Below are 26845 nucleotides of genomic sequence, written 5' to 3' on the forward strand. Positions count from 1 at the left end.
TATTAGTGAACAGGGGAATCCAAAAGCCAGAGAGGCCAGACCGGTGAGCCATAGGAGGAGAGGGAGCAAGTGTTATTAGATCGATGAACCGCACAGCAATTGGCAGAAAGACAATAAAATAGAGAGAAAATCCGAGACAAGCAAATTTTCTATAAGACACATAGGAGATGGGATGTTATACCTCTAGTAGTTCTGCTGTCTATCATACTGTTATATGCCAGCAGACTTCAGAAGTGCTCATTATGTGAACAGATGCAAGGAGATCCATAACAACAATGGGATATCAGAGGAGATTATATACTGACTATTGGAACAGAAAATAGAGATGCAGAAGCAAAGCGTTCACAAGAGATGACGCTAAGAGTGAAACTGATCGCTTACGAATATGTACGTGAATGACCCAAATGTGGAGTATCTAAACATCTCTCTAGGCATATATTTCTTTATTACTTCTCAGTCACCTGAAATAGGGGTGGAAAGGAGTCCTAAGAGGGAAGCTGTGAGAGGCCGTTATGATATGCCGTTCAGGCGATTCACATTTCAGTCAGACATCATTTGTTTCAGTAGAGGCTGTAGCATGACTTCGTATCATTGCTGGGCTCCTGGCGGAAGTATATTATCGTTCGCTCCAGAAAGGGAAGTGCTGGTAAATAAGAAATCCTTTGAAAAGTCCAAATCCATGTCGAGATCTATTTCATGGAGGTGATTTTCGTCCAGATTACCACCATACTGGGTGTCTTGGCCAGCCATCTCTTGGGTGCATAATGAAGCGCTGCTTCGTTGGGAGCCTGACTGGCTATTCTGGTTTGCATCTGCAAGAGCAGGGCGCTCCCGTCGCGGTCTCACACGGCTTCGACAGGCTAATTCTTTTGTGTCTTGATCAGCGACAGCGTTTCTGGATCTCTTAGGACTACGCCGGCTAGGCTGGGGTGTTGCGGAGGCAAAAGAGTCCGCAAGCATATTTTCGGATTGACTTTCAGTATAGTCCTGCCGTTGAGGTGTTTGCTGCTGCATTGTGGTCATTTGAGTTGGCCGTGGAGTTGATGCCGAGCATTGTTGTTTGCTTGCCGTGTTCTGCTCTTTGGAGTCGGGTTTAAAACCCATCACACTCATTAAACGGCCAATATGTTGTTGAGCTTCCGAGAACTCGCGTGCCTTGGTTGCCCGCTCATCGCGTAATTGTTGCACCTATAGATAAGCATAAGGATGTGCTGATAGAATGCACAAATCTTTGGACTAACCTTTCTTTCAAGATGCTGGATCCGTTGGTCTCTTGTTTGCAGCTTCTTTGCGGCGTTTGAAGCGGCTGCACGCATGGCGGCTTGCAGAGACTCTGTCTCTTCTTTGTTCTTAGTGTGCTGTGTACCTGAATCAGAAACTTAGATCTCTTGTGACGACTATGTTGTCTTACCTGCATGGTTATCTCTGACAGTTGCGACTCATATTGTTTTCTGAGTGTAGTCACCTCCGTTTTGTGAAGCTCCTCTGCAGTTTGGAAGGCACCACGGAGCTCTTCAGTTAAAGCAATCTCCGCATCCAGCTGTATAAAATGTCAGTGCAAGGTTATACTATCTGAGATTCGTAAAACAATCAAACCTTTCTCTGGAGGACTTGTGAGTCAGAGCTCATTCGTTCTTGATCCGACAACAACCGCTTGATTTCCTCATCTTTCTGTCCTAGAAGTAGCCTACCCTGTTCAACGGATTCCTGAAGTCTCGAAGCCTCCTGTTTGAGGACAGCCGTCTGCTCTAAAGTGGCACCATTCTCTTTTGAGAGCATATCTAATGTTTGGCGTAACTTGTCGTTGTCATCCCGAAGGTCTTGTGATTCCTCTTGCAGCTCTTCAATTTGATCATCTTTTTCTGTTATTGTGGCAAGGAGGTCCAGCTCCCTTGTACGGGCTTTTTCTCTTTCACTAATGGAGGTTTCCTGTGACGTATGGCGTTGTTCTTCAATTTCTCGTCGCGCTGTATCCAAGCCGGCTGTCAATTCTTGAACACGAACCGACGCCGATTGGGCATGGTTTTGAAGCTGATGTAAGTCCCGCTCAAGCCCAGCGATTGAACTAGAAGATTGCTGCAACTCTGATTGTAGCTTTTCGTTGTGTTGGCGAAGCTGTTCGGCTTCAGACGCAATTCTATCACGCTCTTCTTCGACTGCCCTCAATGGTTCCTCGATGGTATTGCAGCGCCGCTCGAGATCGACGCAAACCTCTTCTATTTTCCGTATCAAAGTATCATGAGACATGCGCGAACAGTTCATGATTGTCTCCGCTATCCCAGCTCTCCAGTCGCTCCGTGAAGTTGGATGTTGCTCGCCTAGTCCAGGGAAAGAGAGTTTTATTCGATGATCAAGAGGCTTCGTTTCAGAAAAGTCGCATCTACTCTCCGCAAGCAAGCTTTTAGCCTTCGAAAGATAATGCGTGAAGGCATTTACGCCAGTCAGGTCGCTGTTATCAGCATCGGTTGCCACTGACAGCGTCATGTGAGAAGTAAAAACAAGGAGATCAAACAGGAGTTCATTCTCTGCTTCTGCAAGCGATGCATAGCACAATTCGGCATTCTGGCATATTGAAGAGCGTGTGCGTCGGGGAAATCCTCCGATCAGCTCAGCCAAGGACTGACTGTACGACCCTTTTGGACCGAAATCCGTCACAGCTGTGTTGAAGAACTGTGGGTCCAAAGCCTGCAGGCCTTGAAGCATTGACTTGGCTCGCTGAATTGCCCTGGTATTGGCTCGGTCATCAGGCCAATTTTCTCTCAATTTCGAGAGAATGCAGTTTGCGAACTCCAAGATGACAGTTTTTCCAAGAATAACCTAATTAAAAGTCAGTCAGAACCCGGTTTCTTGGAACTGGATAGCGTATGACATACAGAATTCGCCTTTACCAGACGTGGAACAAGATACAAAGGTACAACTTCTTGTAAGTGTTCCTCGTTGCTCAAAAGCGTTTGCAAAGCGAGTTTCGGGATTTTGGATGACAATGCAGTTGCTGGAAGTAGAGAGACCAGAAAAGCCACACCCTATCAAAGTCAGTATCAAATCGAATGAGAATACACTGCTATCTCCCTCGATAGGTGACTTACCATCATTTGCACTTGGTGGTCGATACCTTCGCGGGTGACTTTCTCGCAGAGCTTAGCGATTTTGGGAGAATTATTTGCTATCCAGCCGTCCTTCTGGTCTTGTTCCACGCTGTCACAAACGTCGATTGCTAATCGAATGCTTTCGGCTGCTTTGTCTGCTGACAGGTTGTTGCAACTAGCTGAACAAGCAAGTATCACGCGTAGAACAACAAGGTCCAGGGTCTTCAATCCACGCTTCTGGCCAAAAAATCCCTTCACACTCTGTAACCATGATGGAAGATAGGGTCCGTGTTTATTCTCAGCATCAGCGGTCCAAGATGATGCGATTCGGGCAAATGTAGCTAGACAGAGGAGGTTCCCCATGTGATCGTCGAGATTACGTAGGGTCTTGGTTAGCTCAACTTGGAGGCTAGACATCGTCTCCGAAGGGATCTCAAGCATGGCCCCGGGGACTGTTTGTAGTCCGGTCATAACTCGATATAATGGAAATATGGTCTCCGAGTATGGCTTTTCTGCCATTTCATTGATCAATTTCATGATGAAGATGGCCAGCCGAGCTGGTGCAATGAAGTCGGAGGGAAGAGGAGTAGAGAGAATGGCGATGCATACCGCCATACACTGTAATTGTCAGCTTGCGAGGGCTTGAATATATACGTATGTTTGAAGCAATCGTTAATCATGTTGGGAGCGTGGAATTCTTGGAGCACAAACCTCGGCATCATTATCTTCAACGGATTTTTTGAGGAACTGGTCAAGAAGAGCTGGATACCGTTCAAGCAAAGCATTGCGAATAGCCGTAACAGATACTGGAAGGTATCAGAACATGATGCTTGTTTGGTATTTTCATTGACATCTTACCAAAAGCTCCTAGCGTCGACAGAGCAAATCGAGACCGAGATAGTCCATCAACAAGGATATCGACCAGAGCTCTAATTTGGCACGGCTTGTTTATAGCCCATGCATCAACCAAATGGCTGGAATCATTGTGGATCAGCTCATGAAGGCTCTATCCTCAAACTGTCAGCTCGCTCATCTAGATATTGTTGACAGCGGGGTATGAGTTTACTTGGAGGGAGGGCGCGTATGGGGCTGTAATCAAGCGCTCCACTTCGCGCACCAGAAGTGACAGCTTGTCTTGCATAGTCGCATTTATTTATCTGTAAGTGCGGGCAAGAGTCCGTTATTTCCAGGCTCTGGAGTGTTGTCTCCCAGCTGTAAACTCTTTGCCATTGTGCCTGAAGTCCAACAGTGGTGATGGACTTGATCTTTGCCGCTGGTTGCCCCATCAACCGCCATCGGGCTCTTTGATGGGTTACAGAGATCTAAGATCCCTACTTGCCTGACACTGTAATTCGTTATCATGGTTTTTGTTGAAAAAGATATATTAAAGACTATTATCTAACTTCTCCATCACTGAAGTATTGAGCCTCAACCATGCTTGTATTGGTGTGAATTTGTATAAAGAAGGTCAACAGTGGTCTTAATTCCGCTCTTCGGAGATGAAGCCGATCTGGAGCAGCGCCGGAGCCCACAGCGACGACTCCGACTGAGGAATAAAAACAGTTAGTTACTGTACTAGTTATGGCCAGTAGTCTACAATTCTATGCACCGAGGCCCATATCACACATATCAGTGTGGGGAAGATCACCAGATGGGGATGAGGTAGTACTTTATCAGTAACTAATGGTCAATAGTATTACTGAGAGGTCTCCCTGGCTCTATCATTCAGCCTCTTCTCGGTCCATTGATCCAGCACTCGGCCGAATCCCGACCAGCTCCTCATCCTTAGCTGCAATGGCGTTGATGGACTAGATACAAGATTACCGAAGAAAACCGCCCTTTCTCCGCGCTGTAGGACCAAACTTCTCTTTCAATGCTTGTTATCCTCTTCACCGTCAATTGAATTTAATTTCTTTCTTCTTCTGCGGACTTCTCAAACAATTAGTATATAACTTCAGAAAACCCCTGTTTGACATATAGATATATCCTCTCGCTCCAGCGAACCGCTATGAGAGGGCATCTTCTGTCTCGGGGTTTCCCCGCATATCCCCGCGTGCTTCATCGTCAGCACAGAATTTCTCAGCCACAAGTCTTTCCTTCGTTCACAGCTATTAGGTACAATAGCTCCAGTAGCTCGCAAAGTACTTCCAGCAGTCAACCGGATTCCGCCAAATCAGGCGCCTCTTCACAAGCTGCCCCAGGCTTCTGGACATCAAGCAAGGCGCTCCTTTTGTCCGCCTTAGCCGCAGGTGTTGGCTACGCATATGCCGCGTCGAATCAGCCGAGCCAGCTGCAGAGTTCAAAACAACCTCAGTATGGATCTCTAAATGATTTTGATAAGGTACGAATTTGGCCTTCAATCACGTCCCTAGAAATAACAACATTGCTGATTTTAGCTGCGATCTGATTCAGGCCATTGCCGAATTGCGAAAGGAGCTCGGTGATGAAGCAATCAGCACCGATGAGGAGGACCTCCAGCGACACGGGTACTCAGAATGGTCTAGCGTTAACGCAGAACGTCTTCCAGTTGCTATTGCTTACCCAACATGTACGGACGATGTGGTGAAGATCGCTAAAGTCTGCCACAAATACAAAATGCCAATGGTGCCTTATTCGGGAGGCTCCAGTCTCGAGGCAAACTTCTCCGCTCCATATGGTGGGATGACAATTGATTTCGCCGCAATGAACAAGATCTTGGAGTTGCACGAAGATGACCTGGACATCGTCGTCCAGCCATCGATTCAATGGATGGACCTGAACGAGAAAATCAAGGACACTGGCCTCTTCTTCCCTGTTGATCCAGGCCCGTCGGCAATGATCGGTGGTATGATCGGGACAAATTGCAGCGGAACGAACGCAGTCCGTTATGGAACCATGAAAGACTGGGTGATCAACCTAACGGTTGTTCTGGCTGACGGTCGCGTGATGAAGACTCGCAAACGTCCACGCAAGACTTCGGCAGGTTATAACCTGACTGGTATGTTTGTGGGCTCAGAGGGCACACTGGGCATTGTCACCGAAGCCACTCTGAAGCTCGCTCCTCTTCCAGAGCAGACTCGGGTTGGAGTCGTTTCATTCCCCACCATCCGCGATGCTGCCTCGACTGCCATGCAGCTCATTCGAAAGGGTATCCACGTACAATGCATGGAAATCCTGGACGATGTGCAAATGGATGTTATCAACCGTGCCGGCGGCACAGGGAGATCATGGGAGAAGCTCCCCACCCTCTTTTTCAAATTCTCTGGAACAGTGGCCGGGGTGGCTGACAGTATCAACTTGACGAGGGAACTCGCCAAAAAGAACAATGCGTCCACATTTGAGTTTGCTAAGGACGAGAAGGAGGCTCACGATCTGTGGTCTGCCCGGAAGCAATCATTATGGAGCATGATGGCGCTACGCAAGGAAGGTTCGGAAGTGTGGTCCACGGATGTTGCCGTGCCGGTCTCTAGGCTGCCTGACATTATTGGTATGTCTTGATATTTGATTTTTCTGGAATTTGCGCTAATTTCCCCAGAAATCTCTAAGAAGGAACTCGATGACCTTGGTATGTTTGCCAGTATTCTGGGACATATTGGAGATGGCAACTTCCATTCCAGTATTATGTACGACCCTAAAAATCCCGAAGAGAGAGCTCGGGTTGAGAAGGTTGTCCATGATATGGTTGACCGTGCTCTCGAAATGGAGGGATCCTGCACTGTAAGTGACCCACCTGGACCGCCGCAAATTGCTCTGCCAAAGTTGACCATAAACAATGCAGGGCGAACATGGAGTCGGGCTGGGCAAGAAGTCCTCTTTGAAAAAGGAGCTTGGTCCTACCACCCTTGATGTGATGCGCAGCATCAAAAAGTCACTTGATCCCCACTGGTTGCTAAACCCTGGGAAGATCTTCGATTACGAAAGTCAAGCATAGACATGGAGCCTTGGAGTCGGGGATCTTGAAATTTCTTCTCATCTTACGCCTCCGTACAGCGTATGCAATGTAGATACCATTAGAGAGTACCGATCTATTTATTGTCATAGAACATCCATCCCAATCACTCCAAACATAAGACTCCTTCATCTACAATATCTCCTGATGTATAGATAGATGTCACGTGAACTTACAACAAACAAAACAGCCAAAAAAAAAAAAAGAGTGCGGAGGAGCGTGCCAATAGCGTTGGACGATAATCCCTGCCTGTTCCCGTCGATGAGCGGATGCTGACTCATTGCGGGCCAGGTACTGGATGTGGGATGGAAGCGATATCGCAGTCGCATGTTCGACATTGCCACGCCTGACTATTCCTCTCTCAACCTCTCAGTGAGCCTTCAAGTGGTAAGTTGATCCTATCCCTAGACCGTGATGTTGCTGGCTTTCTTGCCTGGCTTTTTTCCCAAAAAGATCGGCCCAAATCTCCGTTCATTGAAGAGCAATTAGGGTCGCAGGCGTCTGCGGGGCTTCAAGATTCTAGGTAGAGGCTTGACTCATCCTCCTGAAGTCGATAGCATTACTCCTCGCTCTTTCTACTTGCTGAATCTTTGTTCACTCTGGGTAGACTTGTTTATATTTTATGTTATGCTTTACTTTACGTCACAATCTCCCAAGCATAGTTAATTGACTTGAGAAGCCAGGTGAAACTCGTCGCATACCCGTTGTCCCTATCATCAACCGAAATGGCCTCGTATCCCAAGAAGAAGTGCGGTACGATCATTTCATCCACTTTACCTCTCATACCGAAGAGTCACTTATCAGTATAATAGGTGTCCTGGGCGCCACCGGCTCGGTCGGTCAACGATTCATCCTCCTCCTCGCAGACCACCCCTTCCTTGAATTGCACGCCATTGGTGCATCGAATCGCTCGGCCGGCAAGAAATACAAGGATGCCGTCAAGTGGAAGCAGACGACCTCCATGTCGGAGAAGCTGGGCAATCTCGTTCTTCGCGATTGCAAGGCCGACCAGTTCAGCGACTGTGACCTCGTCTTCTCGGGCCTGAACAGCGATGTCGCTGGTGAACTTGGTAGGCGATGCCTTGGGATCACATCTAATACAAGAAACCACCACTAATACCTTGTCTTCATTTTGCAGAAATGGAATTCATCAAGGCCGAAATACCTGTCTTCTCTAACGCCAAGAACTATCGCAAGCACCCTCTCGTTCCTCTCATCGTTCCCACCGTTAACCCCCACCACTTCGACCTTATCCCCCACCAGAGGAAGGAGTTCGGTCTGAAGAAGGGATTCCTGGTCTGCAACTCTAACTGTGCCGTCATTGGCGTCGTCATCCCTTTCGCCGCTCTTCAAGCCAAATTCGGTCCTGTCGAGGATGTGGAAGTCTTTACTGAGCAGGCCCTGTCGGGCGCAGGTTATCCCGGCGTTCCTAGCATGGATATTCTGGACAACGTGATTCCTTACATCAACGGTGAGGAGGACAAACTTGAGAACGAGGCACAGAAGATCCTGGGCTCTCTCAATGCCGACGCCACTGGCTTTGATGAGCAGTCTGGCCTGACGGTTGGAGCCACCTGCACCCGTGTAGGTGTCACCGACGGACACATGGCTTTCGTGTCATTGCGGTTCAAGAACCGTTCCGTACCCAGCGCGGAGGAAGTCAAGCAGGCCATGAGAGAGTATCAATCCGAGGCCCAGAAGCTTGGTTGCCCTTCTGCGCCCAAGGAAGCTATTAAGGTGTTCGATGAGCCCGACAGACCCCAGCCTAGACTTGACAGAGATATCTCCAAGGGATACACTGTCAGTGTAGGCCGTGTCCGTGAAGGTGCACCGGGAGGTCACTTTGACCTTAGATTTGCTGCACTCTCTCACAACACAGTCCTTGGTGCTGCAGGCTCTTCCATCCTCAATGCTGAGGTTGCCGTGATCAAGGGTTACATCTAATGCAATCGGATTATATATGAAAATTTTGTCTATAGCGATTCAGAGAACATTAAATACCACTTTGCGGTTTTCTAGACGGAGATACTCTTTTTGTTTTTTTTTAGCAGAAGCCCTTTCTTGATAGGTTGCTCAGCCATTTAGTAAAGTAGTTGTGAACATAAATTACAATTATGTAAGTCAATACATAACTTTGCGGGCGGGCCTATATCAGGAATAGCGCTAGGGTTCGGCGCACAAGCATGACCCGCTAAGCGAATTTCGTGAGTGGATCGGATATCAGTCGACCACCTCTTGACTTTGACGGTGTTTTTTCTTCTGCGACACTTCGACAACTAACCGGGTTCAAGTCGACAAAGCAGTCAAGATGCCTCGCGGACCGTGAGTGAAACACCATTGATGATTTATTTTCGACTCGTGTGTAGCGACAATGCTCCAGGAAATCGAATTTGTTTCGGAATTTCAGGAGGGCGTGGTCGCTGCAGCGAGCAAATTTTAGAGATCCTCAGGGCCTGAAAACTGACCATGATTCTTTGATTTATACAGTAAGAAGCACCAGAAGCGCCTTAGTGCGCCCTCGCACTGGCTCCTGGACAAAATGTCCGGAACCTATGCTCCTAAGGCCTCTCCTGGTCCTCACAAGCTCCGGGACTGCCTGCCTCTGATCGTCTTCATCCGCAACCGGTACGATACTTCGAACAAGACTATTATAGACTATGGTCAGAATGGAGGAGTTGACTTTTTATCTTCTTTAGTCTCAAGTACGCCCTGAACGGCCGTGAGACCAAGGCGATCATGATGCAGCGTCTCATCCAGGTCGACGGCAAGGTCCGCACCGATCCTACCTACCCCGCTGGCTTCATGGACGTCGTCGGCATCGAGAAGACCGGCGAGAACTTCCGTCTCATCTACGATACCAAGGGTCGTTTCACCGTCCACCGCATCCAGGCTGAGGAGGCCGAGTACAAGCTCTGCAAGGTCAAGAAGGTGCAGCTGGGCAAGGGCGGGATCCCATTCTTGGTTACGCACGATGCGAGAACGTGAGTGATTACTCTCCACAAGTTCCGCGTCATTCAGTCGTTGGACCAAGCTTTGGTTGATCGGCGGAGGACGAGAGAACTTGGATTTCTATATCCCTGTTGCTGGAAACAGTAAGAGATCGAGCTTTTGGGGCAGTCTGTGCTAACATGAACTTTAAAAATCTAGCATCCGCTACCCCGACCCCGCCATCAAGGTCAACGACACCGTGAAGGTTGATATTGCCACTGGCAAGATCACCGAGTTCGTCCGCTTCGACACTGGTGTTGTCGTCATGGTCACTGGTGGTCGTAACATGGGTCGTGTTGGTGTCATCACTCACCGTGAGCGCCACGATGGTGGTTTCAACATCGTCCACATCAAGGACGCTATTGACAACACCTTCGCTACCCGTGAGTCCAACGTCTTCGTCATTGGACAGGACAAGCCCTGGATCTCCCTCCCCAAGGGCAAGGGTGTCAAGGTATGTGCTTGGAGATACCCCCTCAATCAGCGTTCCGTTTACTGACAATTCACTAGCTCTCCATTGCTGAGGAGCGCGACCGCCGCCGTGCTCACACTATTGCCCACTAGATGTGCTTTGGTAAGTGACATCGGTAACGAACATAATAAAAAAGCCTTCAATAATCCGCTGGGGCAACGTCTTGTCTTGCTTTGTGGGCCTGTACGATGCCGGTTTATGAGACGATTCTATGATGCGTAACCCGAAAAAAAGAAAAATTTGTCTCAAGGTCGCATGCCTGGATCTGGAGCTCAGATCCAGAAACCCCGTAGGATCGTTCCATAGGAAGCAAAACAGGAACAGATTGTCTCACTGTTATTGTGATATGATACCACATGATTTCTATCTGTTTCCAAGCGTTCTTTGACCTTCAATCCCTCGTCCCGTGTTCACTGCCACCCTTGTATCACTCTGTAGAACTTCCAGGGCGATGAACTCGTAATGGTAGCGTCCATTCCCCTCGTACCCAAAGCCACTTCGGAGCTCCATGCAACCGTTGCAGGATACCTTGGAGCTATATCCCGAAGGTGCACACCCGGATGTCCTGCCCTCTTCCGTGTGGTAAATAGTAACGTTGTAGTTAGTCATGGGCACTGGCACTATAGTCTCGCGGAGGCAGGCTATTCTACAGTAATTCATGCAATATCAAGCTCGCATATCATCGCCTCCAGCAGGTCTCATGAACAACATCATGTTAGTAATTGCAGCTGCCACATATCAACTGACAAGTCACTCCATCCGGGCGATCATATCTATTTCAACCCCGTGCAGTGGGTTATTTGATGCAGGCCAACTCTTGGGTAGGATTCCAATTTCCGATCGTCTGCATGGTTGCATTCATCGATCGAGTCTTGATTATTCAATCAGGAATCTGGACAATAGGCTATCTGTGTTAAAGAACTCCGGGGTGGTTTTTCTTGTTGAAGCTTCGTCTGACGTGCACATTCATAATCATTGAGAGGTGGATAGGGCTAATGGGCGTAAGCTTTTTCAGGATCTGGCATGATGATGGCTTGTATGTAAACGTGAGATCGTCTTTTTTATGTATATTGAGTTACTGACTGGTCCATGCGAGGAAAAGATCTACCTGGAAACGATGTGCCACTTTCCGTCTCTCTTGGGCTCCGAGAATATATCCCCTACCCAATCCAACTCTATCCATATCCGTGCTATACCATTTTGACAATGCGTCCCAGAGCTTTTAACAAGCCATGCAGAAAATATAACACAGGATGTAATCATCTCAGCTACCTATCACGCACATCATGCACGCAACTTATCGATATCCGTGCATTTCTACGTGTAGATTCAACCCTCAGAGCCAATTATGCATGCAGCAGCCACAGCCTCCGGTCTCGCCCCCAACATACCAACAGTCAACAAGAGTGGATGGATCTTTTCAGCCGTTGATGCTACTGCAGCTCGCATCTCTTAATATGAAGTATGACCTCTACTCTCATTGAGCCGTTTCCCGACGCAAGAAGCAGCAAGCGCTTTCCCCCATGACCGATGGCCAGACAGCTCACAGAATGTGGGAAACACATGCATACACAGCTGTGCACCCGTCGTCTACCAGTCTAAGAGCCAAGAACTGCCACCGGGAGACCATAGTTTGCAGCGCTAATCACAAGACTGGACACCCCGAGGATTTTTGCTTCAAAGGAAGTTTGATTTCTTGGTGGCTTCAGACTCGGGTGTCTTCGGCGGTATTGAGACTGGAGGGGGAGAGTTGAAACAGATACAATTGTCGAAGCTCGGAGGAACTGGAGGACAAGAGAGCCGCCACCATAGCTATATTTCTGCTACAGGGTTCCTTACCTCTGACGCTGTGGTCCGATTAGCTTAATCCCATGACATGGCTTACTTGCATAGGTGAAAGTTGGGAACTTGAAATGTAGAATTGCCAGCGACTAGATAGTATCAGTGTTTGGGGTAGCAACCCTGGAATCACTACCACAGAGTACAGAAACCAGCGTAACATACCGGATACTCCGACTGGCTTTTGTTACTAGTCTTTTTTTTTTTTTTTTTTTTTTTTTTTCTGCTTATTTTTTTATTATTATTCAACCCCTGCGCTACCTACACAGTACATGGCTGAGTGAGGAAATAATGACGAGGACTTACTTACGGTCTACGGAGTAGTTAGTACTTACTCCGTAGTAACTAGTGCTTCGACGGGTACTCAGTTGAGTTAGTGTAGAGTCCAGGATCCCCTTCCATGGAGGGATCCTTTCAGGCACAGCCGCACAGGAAAGGCATAAAGCTACCCATGGTCAAGGACTAACCAACACGGTCATTTTGATGACCGTAATATATCTCAGTATCTGCTGATCGATGAAACGCGCTTCAGGGCGATTGGATGATCGCCTCATGGGAAGTGGGAACTCGTGTTTCTTTATCTTCAATGCCAAGATCTACAGCCTTTGGACGCTGAGGCCGAGAGCCCAGACTCTCCAAGACCCGAAGTCCTCATGATCCCGTAACCCTTCTTCGTCGGCGTTTAACATCGACGGTTCGCACAGAAACCGGTTCGCGACATCGGAACGGATAGACAGCAGAGGCAGGGGAAGTGGAAGCAAGTTGTTGGACAACCACAAACACGGATGTATCGCATATTATTGATGGAAACGATGATTGTATTCACATCATGATGAACCACCTCTTGGGTCTTAATTGGTGCTATCTTCTGGAAGACTGGAACCTGGATGCCTGCTGAGCTCCTGGCGCAATCTGTCCGTCCTCAAAGGCTCAAACCCGTCCACTAGCAGTTTATCAAGGATCCACGGATTGTAACTTGAAACTGAACTCGGATCGACGCGGCCCTGACCGATACCACTTTCAGCCTAACCGCGTTGCAGAGCTCCATATCCTCTGGAGTCCTTCGAAGCCTCGCTAATTATCTAGTCGAAACTCGAAAGTCGCAAGCAAGGATCTGGACCTCAGATTTCAATCTGTAGTGGCGCCGAATCGCTCTCTCTAGGACTAGGAGATCTTATTGTAAGTATGTGATAAACAGAACTCCCGTGCGAGCTGGTATCATTTGCTCAATTTTACCCTGGATTCACTTCATCTAGATAGTAGGAGTTGAGCTGAAAGATGGAGCCCATGTTTGATGCATGAAAGCCGCTGCTCATTGATGTCCCCTAAGCCATCACGTTCCAACGTATGAAGAAAGCAAGTGGCGAAGACTCCTGGTGGAGCGTGGTTTTCAGCTTCATTCCTGAAACATGCCACTCAACTGGCCATTGACCAGGATTCACTCCCGGTTTTGATTGCCTCCAGTTTTCTCTAACGGCCATTATTATCTAATTGTGTCATAGATGGCGTGAAAATGCTGGGAGTCAAGATCTTCACCATTTAATATTCTCGATGGAGACTCCCGAGACGGTTAGATATGGAGTAGTTACACCGCTACCGCTCAAGGTTCCCCAAGGTTTCCCCCTGGACCACGTTCGAGTACAGATGGTGCAGATTCAACCATAAAAGGTGAGTGTTGGATGACCGTGCCATGATCGCATTGGCTCCTGACCGCTTTTCTCAGAGTGTATGTATGTGTGTGTGTGTGTGTCGCAAATACGGACAGTAATTGTCTGACCGATGAGACGCATGACACTGGCCACTGTGAGGATTGGCAACTGGGCTATCGCAGACCATCAAATCCCAATTCCCAACAGCGGGGATGCAGTTCACTTCCAGTTCCAGAGTTCCAGTCAATTCATACACTGTAGTGCCAGTCAAATCGAATCCACACTGAATAATTTGTTTGATAATTGCCAGAGTGGATCTCGAGATTACTTTCTCATAAATCAATCATAATACGGTAATAGTTGGTTGGACTTTGACGAAGGATCTTTTGCTCGCTTCCCACTCTCTCATTGGGAGTTCCCCTTCTTCCTGGTCTCCATTTGCTAATTGCTGGGCATCCCAGCTCCATGGTTCAACAACGGTCCCTCCCTAAGGTACCAGTGTCTCTAAAGTATTGGATATCAGACTGGTGATACTCCATAAGATCAACGACGACAGCACCAACAGATTGACAATCACTAGTCAATGGCAATTGGCAGTACCACTCAGTGCTGATGGGTATGAGACTATGAGCTTGATCACTGGTGACCAGTCAGTCCCTACATCTTCCCCCCCAACCCCTTTACTACTCTGACGCTGCATCAACGCCGTTCTCTCCAATCCAATCCCTCTGAGATACCTCCCGGAGCTGCCGAACCCCATCACAATTCTACTCCATAAACCTAGTCTATCTACCCTAAACCAGATAGTCTCATACCAGCCCGTCAATCACAACGTTTTCCCTCCTATTTTCCAAGCCTAACCTGGCTCCTGGGACCCAGTAATCTGGATCTGGGTCAGCTTCCTTTCGTCTCTGGGCAAAGACGCCACTTCGCCTCCATGTCTAGCTGTGGTGCAGGCTCAAAGATTCAAGATCCTCTCTTATTTCGTACAGAGACCAATAGAGAGGAAGGTCATATGGCCTTCTCGTGATGTGTATAACGTGGCAAAAAAAAAAAAAAAGCTCGAAGATTTCTACCTATGCTGCTTCGACCATAGTCATTCGGCCTAAGCGCAGGAGGGAACAGGACAAGCACAGGACAAGAACAGGAAAAAGGAAAAGGCGTAGGAGAAGAAGAAGCTAAGGGAAGATGGGGAACGATTTTTTTTTTTTTAGAATACAAAAAGGAAAAGAAACTGCAGCTCTTGCCGTTGATAAAAGTGTGTGTCCCACTTCTTCCTGGACTTCTTCTAGTGCTCAAACTACTTAGAAAGACCGATATTAAGTATTCTCAGTATTCCCCAGGTAGTCCACAGTTGGCTCGCTGGTCTCTCTGTTTATTTCTTTACTTGCATAGAATTTCTCTTTTCTTTTTCCTTCCTTTTCTTTTTCTCAAACTCTATTCCTCCTCCTCTTTGTATTGCTCACTCTTCATATCCATTCATACTGTGCTTTATCCAACGATAGCGGTGGATTGCTTCGAAGCTCCTTCAAGCTCATTGACTTCTGCAAGTCCCTAGGCCTGTTATGACAGGTCCTACCCGTTGTTTCTGAGTCCCCAAGTCGTTCCTGACGTTACGGAATCTCTCTTCGGGAAACCGCAAAGGTATCAATGGATGGTCCTTACCCCTCCACACTCTCGAGGTGATTGATCTGGTCATGCAGACTCTCTAAGATGTACTCCCGCAGCGCCTACGACGAGACGACCTTTGATCCTTCGGCCGGAATACCAGTAACAACAGAGAATTCCACGCTCTCGCTGTCACACACGGCGGACATGTCCCGGTATTCGCCCGGTTATGGCGTAGGAGAAGGAACTGGCGCAACGTATATGCCAGAGCAATCAAGCTACCCGTCTCTGTTCCAGTCAAACGCCGAGCTTCCTCCCTTCTTCGTATCCTACCGGTGGTGGGAGGATGAGGCCACCACGGTCCTCTGGGCGTTTGACGGGCAGGAGATCAAGCGCGTGATCCGTTACGGACTCTTTCGCGACCCCAATCTTCCGCGCACCTCCTTGCAGAGTCGCAATGCAACCACCGTCGATAGTTTCCTGCTTTCCCTGCTCGAGCCGCACGAGCGAATGTACCTTGCCAATCTCTCCCACATACAGAAGGTGGAGGAAATCCTCCGCCGGTCCAAGGTCAATGGTCCGCCTCTAGTACCCTGGAGTTGGTTCCCGTCGCAAAAGGATCGAGATCGAGATCCTCACGCGCTGGCAGAAGCCATTGATACCGAGAGTCATCTTCAGTTCAAGCAGATCAGGTTCGAAGAGCTCGTCCGCTATTCGTTGAGCTACCCAGTTGCCTCTGTCGAGTGGTTCTTGCAACAACACACGGCCTTCTATATCCATCTGCTTAACTACCTACATGCGTTCCCCGAACAGATCGCTAGGTATGTAGAGGTTGAGAAGGTACGTCTCTAGATTGTTGTTGATATCGAAGGGCTCATTGCTGATCCCCAGTCCAGCATCTTCGGGGTCGAAGCCCCTTTGCCTACCGTGCCCTAGTTCATTGTTTACTCTCCATAGAGCCTAAAAACAATCTCAACATACCGTTACCACCGAGTGATGTACCGGCGTTTGGATTCATAGCGGCTCCCATCCAGAACCTGTTTCAAGTCTCTCCTCCCAGTCTCAATAACATCCTCAAGGTACTCTCGGCCCTAGCGGTACGCTTTGAGCAAGCGTATGTGCATGTTCGGGAAATGAACTGGGACCAGCCATTCAATACGGCTGTATGCTTTTTGGACGATCTATTGGCGTCGACATCGGCCTCTGACTTTGCCCGAACCTTGACCAACATCGATGAAGGCCACTTCTCGCAGCTGACACCCCAGGATATGATCGAGGACAGTCCGATGGTTGCACAGCTAGCTGAAGAATGGGAGCTACTCAGCACAGCAACATGGGAATGCTGTACAGCCCTGCCGGATCTGATACCCTATATACAAGAATGTGTCGAGGTGAGTGTAGATCTTCATATTCAGCCTATCTCTGCATCATCATGCGCATTGACAGTGCAAGCTAATCTCACCGATTGCGCAGGCTCTTTTTGTCATTCGCAATTACCATTCTTTCACGGCGGTCCTACACGGTCTCCAAAAATACAGCATCACAGATCTCACTTTTACCAACACCAACGCCGCCGCCAGTGCGGTTGCTTTGAATCCCGTGCTGCTCCCTAATTTGCTGTTTCTGCTGAGCCCGCTTCACAATTACGTGGCATATCGTCGGCAGTTCCAAGAATTCCCGGGCATCCCGTTTCTCTTCCCGCATCTTCGGGATATTCAACAGCGTGGAGAACCGGCGTTACTCCAGTTCTTCCAGACGATGCAGGTTCGTGTAGGTTAATGACGAAGTGCGGGCCACTCGTATGACATGTTGGCGTTTTTGGCCATTGGATAGAGCTTCGTGATAGCAAGGGTAGAGTTAATCTCTCCGGCGGAGATGCATGGCATTCAGCATTGGTACATTTAAATTAGCATTAGATACAATTGAGGTTGGGACAGGGGGTTTCTAGGTTTTCACATCATCTGTTGCGTTCGAGCATGGATCTTATTTTTTTTTTTTTTTTTTTTCTTGCATCAGCAATTTTCAATCACAATCATGGGATTCCCATCTTCGTCATCTTCATTCCAATCGCTCTATCTACAGGACCATAGCCCACCTCTTCATCCATTTCAAGCCCTCTTCATCGCATCCTTCGCCGCCTTCGCCTCCCCAAAGATCCCCGCTAGATACGCAATGCGGTTGACCATCAGAAACCCTGTAATCCCAACATTACCCCAGGTAAGCGCATTCCAGTTCGCAACGTCCACAAACGCCTCACGGCCCATCCACGCGTACGTCGCGTAGATGTGGCCAAAGTCCGCAATCGCCAGTGCCACGAGATAGTTGCGCAGGACCTTGGGCTCGGTGGTGGCGTGGCAGATGCCGATGCCAAGCAGACATAGCAGGCCGTAGAGGTTGGAGAGCTGGAAGGCGAGCGAGGCGCTGGTGGGGTGGATGGTGCCTGGGGGCGTGGAGTTGGGAATTTGGCCCGTGATAAAGGAGTTGAGGTCCCAGAAGGGGAGGAGCCAGCCGGCGATTCTGGATTGGGTTAGTTGGGGATCGTGATCAGGGAGGAGGGTACTATGTCTGAATAGTGAGGTTCGAGGGGGAGCATACAGAGTGATTGGTTCGATGATGGCGAAGAGGATGTGAGGCCAGGGTGGGAAGATGGTGGTCATTGTGCAGCCAGGTAACTCTGCATGTAGAGTCGGGATCGTATGAGGGATGATACTACTTTGAAGTCGAATGATTGATGAGCTGATCTGGTGTTGCTCGTATGGTGTTGTTTACAGGAGAGAGTACGGAGTACAGTAGATAGATACCTAGTATGGAATAGTAGGAGTTGTGATTCAGCAACAGGGGAGATACTATATTCACTGATCCAATAGCCAACATCACTCCACCATATCTGATTTCCTCTTCACTCTTCTTGATTGATTCTTGACTGCTCCCGTCTGGATACAAAATACAACTTCTAGTATCCAAGAGATCGAGATCCCATCGACCCTGCCTGGCGGTCTTAGTCATCGTCTCAAAAACCGGAATTGCATACCTGGCACATCGCGCTCTCCCTACACCGTCGCTGGATTCCATCATCGAATTTCCCATCAGGATTTCCGGCCGTTTTTTCCTTTGAACCTGCTTTTTCTTTTTTTTTTTTGCCTCTTCTCATGTAGGGCGTCCTGTGTTTTATCACCATGGACTGTGCAGTGATCTTTGACTGCTCCGTGATGTCCTCCATCTCTTTGTGACCCCCCAAGTGTCTCATCCTAGATGGTCCCGATTGTCGTTTGTCCCAAAACAATGGATACCAACGGCATATTATCTCGGTCTCTCGATGAGTCTTTATTCCGCGAGCTTCCTCAGCTTCAGAGTCTCCGCATTGCTCCTCTTCGCCAACCCGTCTCCTCTCGGTTCCTAAGCGTTCCCTTCCCCCTGGAGCCTAACGCCAGTGGGATCCGTGATTCGAATCCCGGTTCCAAGCCCAATACGCCCGCCGGGAATCTACCCGCTAATCTCCCCACTCTTACGGAGTTCCTGAACGCCGCCAGCTCGAAGAAGAATAATGATTTCACCGTCGACGCCCTTGTGAGCGTGGAGCCACCGCCCAAGCCGATCTTACCAGCCTTCGTCAATCTTCGTGCTCTGGAACGCTTTCGATACTCCTCGTTCGACGATGATTCGCTCGTCCGCAAGCGCCGCCGCCTCGACATCCAGACTGATTCCTTTAGTGAGCATCTGCAGCTGCCGATCCCCCAGGCGCAGAAAGAACAGCGACCGCCGCCCTTCGGACCCTTTGCGATTCTCAATGGTCTGAATGAACCCCCGCCCAACGCTGCTCTCCTCCCGCCTATCGAACCAGGCTCTATCACGCAGCTGCTGACCAAACCGTCGCGTGACACTTCGACCGTTGAGCCTGCTCTGTTAACTGCCGCCGCCGCCGCCGCCGCTGCTGTTACTCAGAGCGGGGAACGTAGGGAAGGGAGGATTGAAGATATCCTTGACTCGCCAATTGACGACAAGTCTCCTAGCGATGATCTGACTACCGGGGAGGGAAATGCTATCCTGGATGGCGCCAGTGTTGATCAATGCGAAGGCGGGAGAAAAGAGTCCGAAGACGCTCCAACCCGTGCTCCGTCAACTGATGAAGCGGAGCCACTTTCCCCCAAAACGAGAGGCCGTTCCCGCAAGAATCTCCGCAAATGGACCGAGGAGGAGACGACGGCTTTGCTTCGCGGCGTGGTCAAGTGCGGCATCGGCAACTGGACGGCTATCCTAGCACAACCCGAACTCAAGTTCAACAAACGGAGCGCGTCAAATCTAAAAGATAGGTATGCAACGGAGTAAACGCCTACACATGAACTACCGCAGCTAATCGTACTTTTTGCGTAAGGTTTCGTGTCTGTTGTCCTTGGGCATACCGGTAGGTTTTACCATGACCATTTCTTTCAAATGAATCGTCTAACATCGCATAGTGCTGCTGATCCGAACGAAGCCACAAAGCAACTGCACGATACGTTGGCCAATGCACTCCTGAGGGCGGAAACAGAAGGGTCCGATGGCACCGCGGGGAAGATCCTGCTGCCACAACCGCGGCCAGTCAATTCCGAGTCTCATACCTCTAGTGGCAGCTCTATCTCGAATATGAATGAGACTTCCGCCTCGAGTGGCTCTTTGAGCTCCGAAGCTGATAGCAAAACTGCAAGATCTCGCTCGAAGTATGGGCCTACCTTCAAAGCCACTCCTACCCTTTCTCATAGATCCAAATCCACTCTTGCCTCTCTTGGTATTCCAGAACCTCATTTCACTATGAAATCTCGTCGGCGCTCCCGGCGCCCGTTTACCGTCGCGGAAGACGAAGCCTTGCTCAAGGGATATGCCGTCCACGGGTTCCAGTGGACCCTTATCCAGCAAGACAAACGCTTGAACTTGAGTCACCGCAAGGCAACTGACCTTCGGGACCGATTCCGGACCAAATTCCCCCATGCATACCGTGACGGAGGGTCGGTCAATGGTAGACCGCTGCATAACCCAAGTCAAGGTGTAGGCCAGGCGAACGCCAATAATGTACCTTTTAGCAAGCCAAACCCGCAAGCCACCCGACAACACACGTCCCCGGCCCGAATTGGTAGGACCGTTCTCGCAGAACAAGCCACCATGGGCCCAATTGACCCTGCCCTTTCCCCACCGGCTCCTCCACAGGGCTTGCTTGAAGCCTCGGCTGGTGCACCCCTGGGCACGGCTATTCTGCATTTCCCTGTGGATGAGAACACTACCAACCCTCCAGGGGTGGAGGCCTCCTGGGCTAATAACACACTCGCCCCAATGGTTTGGGACGAGCTGGCTTAGACCTTTGACTATTCCGGATTCTTCATACCCTCCTTATCGCTCGTTTCTTCTCTTTCTATTTCTCGTTCTTTCTCACAACCTTAATCACACCTACACTCGCTGCCCTCCCTGGGTTTAATTTCGGGATATATTCGCGCTTTCGTTCTTCACTCTTCTCTTCTTTCTCCTGCTGAACTTGTCTCTTTCCCCGTTTCCTCCCTCATTATGATTTTTGCTTTTTTTTTTTTTATTATATCAGACTTATACCCCGCAGTACACGATGGCTTTGTTAATCAGTTTTCCAGACAGTTCATTATGGTCCAGGGCTCCAGTCATATTGGCCTAGCTAAAGGACAGGCAGAAAAAAAAGGATATCAAGGACAAGATATCTCCCACAGAAGGGAATCAACAAACACAAAAAAAGACAAGAAGACCAGAAGCACGTTCCAACGGGGACGAGACAGGGTGTTGTCAGTAATCAAGATATTGTTCTTTTAATCGAAATATAACCCGTCCCTGTCAGAATGTAGACACCAGAACCACGCAGTGTTTCAATTGTAAGGTAGATAAGGTATTCCGAGAACAGATTCCGCGCCCAAGTAGTGAATCCATGGTATTCGCCATGCTAGGAAAAGGACTATCAACAATGAAGAAGAGGATAAAGAAGGAGGGAAACAAGGAGCGCAAGATGATCAGAAACCACAAGAAATTACAGGATGCATATCGGCTGGAAGGGGGGTCTCTTGATCAGAAACACAGGGAAAACGCTGCTTTACATATTTTTTGCTGAACAAGGCAAATCAACAAGGGGGGGGGGGGGGGCGGGGAGGGAGAGAAGAGACACCATTGCACTGCTGCAGGGTGTATAGTCGACCGGGAGTAGAGTAGAGCATGTCGAGACCGGCAACCACAACAAATTCATCAAACACAACCACAATCACAAGCACAAACACATTCCGCGGAAGCTCAGGAGGCCGATCGATGATCACCACGCATTCCGGTCCCAGTTCGGATCTATACACACACATACACACGCATTAGCCCAAGCCACCTCGCACAAAAAACCCCCAGCATCCCGGAGGGGTGGGGAGTGGTCGCGGAAAACATTGGAAAGGAAAACACTCACCCTGTATAAAGCTCGCCAGCACCTTACTCCCCGTCTGCAACAACGGATGCCCGGCCACGATCTGCAGAAACCGCTGCAGGCCCTCCCGGCGATGCTCGATGACATCGTCGCTGAACCGGTTCGTGAACACCTTCCCGGGCAGCGGCGGGATGGTCACGCGCGTGCTCTCGCGCTCGAGGATGTCGCGGAAGTATTCGAAGTCGGAGTAGCGGCGGCGCACGACCGAGTGCTTGAGCTTGAACGCGGGGATGTTGGTGCGGCACACGATCTCGTACGACGTGTACATGTTGCGGGATGTGCCGTGGGTTTGCGGATTGCGGACCTAGCGGGGGGTAGGAAATGGTCATGTTAGTTCGTTGTCGTCGGGGGGGTTTGGATGAGGGAGGGTGAGGGTAGGGAGACCCCCAAGGAAGAGGGAAACATGCTTCGATCTCGAGGAAGTTCTCCGGAGGTCCGTAGATCTCCTCGAAGGTTTGTTGTCGTGACTCCGGGACGGCCTGCATTGTTGGCGCTGTGGGGAGGTGATCGTGCGCGTGCGGTTCTGGGAGGAGATAAACCGGATGGTTGAAATAGGCGGGGGGGAAGGAGAAAGAGAAGGACCGCGGGGAAAGCTTGTGCTGGGTCGCGACTTGGGCGATCAAGGCGGATCGGCGACAGGATATGTGACTTTACCAAAACGAGCCAAAATTTTCAGCTTGAAGATTGCCCAGGAAAACAATGAAGCGATCGCAGATGGGGAATCTGGAAAGGATTAGGACTTGCCGGGAAGAGTGGTTTACCGGATTGCGTCAATGCGGGCTGATTGATAGCGAATGGGTCTTTGTCCTCGGGAGCCATTGATATTGCTTTATCAACAAATCTTATCAAGCTGCTGGTCACGTGGCTATAGCTATTCTTCAGGTTTGTAGTTCAGGATCAAGGATACGAAATTCATGAAGTGGAGAAAAAACAATTGCAGACACGTCGAAGACACAGTGGTAGAGCAAGACTAAGCCACCAACTTGTGGTCCCTACATGACAAACTGTTAATGAAAAAACCTATTATTCCATTCATCTCTCATGCTCCAAGCATCTCGAGGTGCTCGAGTCTCATCCTTGGCAGACGTGCGATGGCCCCAGAAATCACAATCAATGGAGCTGCGCGCCCCAGGGATGTTGCAGAAAGTTCCTTCAATCTCACCGTTTCCTAGAAATCTTACCTTACCAGTACAGTCGGGATCAGCAAGTGACTCTCCCGTTTCCTGATCCACGCCACGCCATTCGAAAGAGCAGCCACCATCACCGGAAGAGGTCACTTGAAATGGGCGCTGGCGCATGAAGAGGATGCCCTCTACCTCGCCGATCTGAAACTCTCCCCAAATACTAGTTTTGTCTAGACAGAGAATCATCCCTGAATTGCGTGTGTTGACATCCTGGGAGTCAATCTTGTATGATCCATTGAGCAGACCAAGAGATAACCTGGGAGGTGAGAGATTCTGAAAGCGCCCAACGAACTTTTAGCAAGCTAATACATTGTAGACAGTTATAGTGCAACCAATTTGGGTATCTTACCATGCCAGGGCAATTCAGCCTTGGTTGTTCTTTCGGTATGGGCTCCATCTTGAGCTCCTTTTTACCCAACTCTTTCTTAACAGTCTCTTTTCTAAAGGTAGACTTTGGAGGATACGTCTTAGGGGCAGCTTTATTGAGGGCCTCCCTTTTGGCCGTGTCTTTGGAAGCAACCATTCGAGGTGCCTCTTTCTTTGCTGCCTCCTTCTTTGCAGCGGATTGGCTATGCTGGCTACCCATCCCCCCCATATTGACATTGATATTCACAGTGGGCCCTGCACCCTTCGTAGTAGCAATAATAGCGGCCAAGTTACCACTCACGACAGCCCCATCGATATCGTCAAACGCAGTATCGGCTTTGCGCTTGGCTGTCGTCCTAGCAATAGGCTTCTCGGACGTCTCTTTCGCCTTCTTCTGATTCGAATCCCACTTCTTTTTCAAGTCTCGTTCCAACTTCTTCAGATTCGCCGGTATCTCCAAGGCATCGCGGTTCAACGCATCGAGGAGCCGCATCATCGCGGTACCTTTGGAATCTGTTGGCGGGAGGCCATAATGCAGGAGCTGAGCTCTGTACCAATGGGCAGGCTGATCTTTGATGGATACTTTGGAAGAGGACGAGCTGAGATGCGCACGAAGTTCGGCGATGGTGTAACGGCGGTAAGGTCTGTTGTTTGAGACGGCGTAGAACTCATGGTTGTAGTATTCGAACCCATCGCGGTTCACAGGTGGGGTAGGATTCATCTTCACTCAGTCTAGGCAAGAATGAGATGATAGTTCTGTGTGGTTATCGATATCCGAACAAATGATAATGTCTTCCACCTCTTGAATTACGCTCGGCATTAAGCAATAAACTGAAGATGTCGGCTCGCTGCTCATTCATTTCAAAGTAGCCTCTGTTGAATGTGGGGGTGTTAATGAGTCTCTCTGTCCAGCAGAAGAACAGTAAAAGGGTGGGAAGTAAGTCAACAAAGGCATAGTATGCATCCCCAGATAGAACTGGCGATTGATGACTCGAACGACAAGGACTCCAACATTGCCGAGTCGCGAGATTGTGATTTTTCCCCAAGATTCCCAGGGCTGGGTCAAGGACCGGCGGGATAGTAATCGTCATCATGCTCTTAGTCTTCCCTTTGGTGACGAGTGAATGAGTCCTTCTTTCGAAGGGTCACGGTATGTAGTTGTGAGATCAGTGATACGCCATTTTGATTGGCCGAATTGGGAAAATCACGTGCTACTATAAGATACTACTACCTAGGTACCTACCACCTCCAGTACGGAGTAGTAAATACATACTAGTATCAAGTAACTCAGTAAGATTTGTAGACACGATATGAATGCTATGCGATAGCAGCTTGGCAATATCTTTTTTCACAGATCGTCTCATATTTGTGTCAAAACTGCGTTGGGGAAAAATACCAGGAGGAATGCACATGCCTCCGGTTTGTGGGAGCTGATAGCACATGGGCCAAAATCACAGGCTAGAAAAAAAAAGGTACGTAGAACGCCGGGCAAGTAAGACATGTTGAAAAAGAAATGAAACACATTCAATTTGTCTAATACACCTGGAGGAGAAGTTTGCAAACCCGCGGAAACTCAAAAGCCAGATTCCCAGATACCCGGTTAGAACAAACAGTCAATGATAAGGATGGAAAAACAGACAGCCCAGTGCAAATGAGAAAGCTATAAAGGAGACTTTGGTACAGAAGAGCTCAATTGAGAAAATCGGATGCCACGCAGGAAGAACCGTGATCCAAAGCTAAAAATATAAGAAAACCCACTGCCCGAGAAGGGATGCCTTACTCCTGCCGACTGCGCTTTGCGCCATGTGGATTCCATGATCCGTCGTTGACTCCCTGGTTCTGGGGGAAGAAGCCCTGGTTGAAAGCTGGATTGGGGCCTTGGAACCCGCCTGTATCTGGCACAAGACATGGTCAGGAAATGCACCCTTTTTCCCATCATCCACGGTAGGAAAGAGCTGCGAAGACCTCAACGGGAATCAGACGTACCTTGCATAGCCATGTTTCCGCCCATTCCGCCCATCATCGGGTTCATCCCACCAGACATCGGGTTCATGCCCATACCTCCCATGGGGTTCATGGCGGGCATGCCCATCATATTCGGTCCAGTCATGCCACCACCGCGACCACGCATACCGCCGGGCCCGCCGCGCATGCCACCACCGCCCATCATATTACCACGATTGTTGAAGCCATAGTTCTGCATCCCACCCATGGGATTTCCCTGGAAACCTCCTACCATGGGGCCGCCCTGGAAATTGCCCATCGTGTTCTGGAAGTTGCCCCTACCGCCGAAGCCTCCCATGTTATTCATGCCGCCACGGTTGCTGAAACCTCCGCGTCCACCACGGAAGCCCCCACCCATGTTATTCATGCCAAAGTTCATGTTCTGGTTCGGTGAGTTGAATCCTCCCGAAAGGGAGCGCGCTTGGTTGTCCTTGCGCATGGGAGCATCCTTCGGAAGCGTGCGGAACGGGTTTGTGTGAGGATTTGTGTAGTGAATCATGTACTTGCGGCCGCCTTGGCCGGCCAGATTCAGGTTCTCAATCTTATGCTTTGATGCCGTCGCGGCTTGAAGTGTGGTGAATTCAATGAATGCTTGGCTGTGTTGTGGCGATGCAATGGGTTAGCACAGCAGAATACGCGCAACGTAGAGGGAAACAACAGGCCTACCCTTTGCTTTTACCGTTGACCTTGTGCTCACTGAATGTTACATCCTTGAGTTCATCTTCGCACCCAGCTTCGTTGATCCAGCCACGAATGTCGTCATCGGTAGTCCACCAATACAAGTCCGAGATGAGTAGAGCGGTTGTAGCGTCAGGATCTGACGGGCGATCGTCGTGTTCTTTGCGCTTTACACCTTGTTGGGGTGCGGGAGTTTCATGAGTTGATTCTTGTTGGTGAGCATCTTGTCCCTGTGTTACGGGTCCCCCATTAGCACCAGCGCCCTCTCCGGCCCCTTGTTGAGCTCCTTGGTTCGTAGCGCTGTTGCCCTGGCCGGCACCGCCGTTTTGTGTTTGATCCGGAGCATCTAGGATAAGCTCCGTGTCTTCATGCTTGCCATAATCCCCTTGGTCGTTGGCGTTGTAACCACCGCCGTCACCATAGATGTCAATATCGAAATTATCATCCTCAGTGGCCATCGTGTTTAGAAATAGATCGGGATATCAAGATAAACCTCGATAGCTTTGGCTGGACAAATATACAATCTTTGTTTCTCTTTCTCAGTCTCGATGAGTCAATGGAAGTACATGTCTGCGCACACAGGTCACTGATT

The 26845-nt window shown here is 49.3% G+C and overlaps 9 protein-coding genes across 9 annotated transcripts, besides 7 other annotated features; 5 read left to right on the top strand and 4 right to left on the bottom strand.

The window, feature by feature from the left end:
* Positions 1–588: 588 nt before the first annotated feature.
* ACLA_034770 (uncharacterized protein) lies at positions 589–3623 on the bottom strand (the record flags this gene model as incomplete). The annotated part of the gene is made up of 6 exons (XM_001270699.1): positions 589–1188; positions 1242–1358; positions 1412–1540; positions 1597–2817; positions 2874–3023; positions 3087–3623. The coding sequence occupies 6 exons, from the start codon at positions 3621–3623 to the stop codon at positions 589–591; spliced, it is 2754 nt and encodes a 917-aa protein (XP_001270700.1).
* A 1471-nt stretch (positions 3624–5094) lies between these two features.
* Positions 5095–6996, top strand: ACLA_034780 (FAD-binding oxidoreductase; the record flags this gene model as incomplete). Its single annotated transcript, XM_001270700.1, has 4 exons — positions 5095–5427; positions 5499–6552; positions 6601–6782; positions 6844–6996. 4 exons carry the CDS (start codon positions 5095–5097, stop codon positions 6994–6996), a joined length of 1722 nt encoding a protein of 573 aa, XP_001270701.1.
* Positions 6997–7739: 743 nt separating this feature from the next.
* Positions 7740–8958, top strand: ACLA_034790 (aspartate-semialdehyde dehydrogenase family protein; the record flags this gene model as incomplete). Its single annotated transcript, XM_001270701.1, has 3 exons — positions 7740–7767; positions 7827–8084; positions 8153–8958. 3 exons carry the CDS (start codon positions 7740–7742, stop codon positions 8956–8958), a joined length of 1092 nt encoding a protein of 363 aa, XP_001270702.1.
* Positions 8959–9322: 364 nt separating this feature from the next.
* ACLA_034800 (40S ribosomal protein eS4) lies at positions 9323–10566 on the top strand (the record flags this gene model as incomplete). The annotated part of the gene is made up of 5 exons (XM_001270702.1): positions 9323–9336; positions 9502–9639; positions 9711–9995; positions 10162–10456; positions 10513–10566. 5 exons carry the CDS (start codon positions 9323–9325, stop codon positions 10564–10566), a joined length of 786 nt encoding a protein of 261 aa, XP_001270703.1.
* A 1943-nt stretch (positions 10567–12509) lies between these two features.
* Positions 12510–12535: a microsatellite.
* Positions 12510–12550: a microsatellite.
* Positions 12551–14037: 1487 nt separating this feature from the next.
* Positions 14038–14063: a microsatellite.
* A 1018-nt stretch (positions 14064–15081) lies between these two features.
* Positions 15082–15110: a microsatellite.
* Positions 15111–15675: 565 nt separating this feature from the next.
* ACLA_034810 (uncharacterized protein) lies at positions 15676–17349 on the top strand (the record flags this gene model as incomplete). Its single annotated transcript, XM_001270703.1, has 3 exons — positions 15676–16410; positions 16467–16961; positions 17044–17349. 3 exons carry the CDS (start codon positions 15676–15678, stop codon positions 17347–17349), a joined length of 1536 nt encoding a protein of 511 aa, XP_001270704.1.
* Positions 17350–17556: 207 nt separating this feature from the next.
* Positions 17557–17579: a microsatellite.
* A 99-nt stretch (positions 17580–17678) lies between these two features.
* Positions 17679–18227, bottom strand: ACLA_034820 (uncharacterized protein; the record flags this gene model as incomplete). The annotated part of the gene is made up of 2 exons (XM_001270704.1): positions 17679–18087; positions 18166–18227. The coding sequence occupies 2 exons, from the start codon at positions 18225–18227 to the stop codon at positions 17679–17681; spliced, it is 471 nt and encodes a 156-aa protein (XP_001270705.1).
* Positions 18228–18852: 625 nt separating this feature from the next.
* ACLA_034830 (telomere repeat binding factor family protein) lies at positions 18853–20898 on the top strand (the record flags this gene model as incomplete). Its single annotated transcript, XM_001270705.1, has 3 exons — positions 18853–19880; positions 19943–19972; positions 20025–20898. The coding sequence occupies 3 exons, from the start codon at positions 18853–18855 to the stop codon at positions 20896–20898; spliced, it is 1932 nt and encodes a 643-aa protein (XP_001270706.1).
* Positions 19480–19502: a microsatellite.
* Positions 20899–22026: 1128 nt separating the features above from the next.
* Positions 22027–22840, bottom strand: ACLA_034840 (uncharacterized protein; the record flags this gene model as incomplete). Its single annotated transcript, XM_001270706.1, has 3 exons — positions 22027–22325; positions 22425–22544; positions 22699–22840. The coding sequence occupies 3 exons, from the start codon at positions 22838–22840 to the stop codon at positions 22027–22029; spliced, it is 561 nt and encodes a 186-aa protein (XP_001270707.1).
* Positions 22841–23734: 894 nt separating this feature from the next.
* Positions 23735–23763: a microsatellite.
* Positions 23764–25347: 1584 nt separating this feature from the next.
* Positions 25348–26711, bottom strand: ACLA_034850 (RNA-binding protein; the record flags this gene model as incomplete). The annotated part of the gene is made up of 3 exons (XM_001270707.1): positions 25348–25466; positions 25558–26171; positions 26242–26711. 3 exons carry the CDS (start codon positions 26709–26711, stop codon positions 25348–25350), a joined length of 1203 nt encoding a protein of 400 aa, XP_001270708.1.
* Between the last annotated feature and the right edge of the window lie 134 nt (positions 26712–26845).

Source organism: Aspergillus clavatus, genomic scaffold (genome assembly GCF_000002715.2).
Source record: "Aspergillus clavatus NRRL 1 1099423829802 genomic scaffold, whole genome shotgun sequence".
Classification (NCBI taxonomy): domain Eukaryota; kingdom Fungi; phylum Ascomycota; class Eurotiomycetes; order Eurotiales; family Aspergillaceae; genus Aspergillus; species Aspergillus clavatus.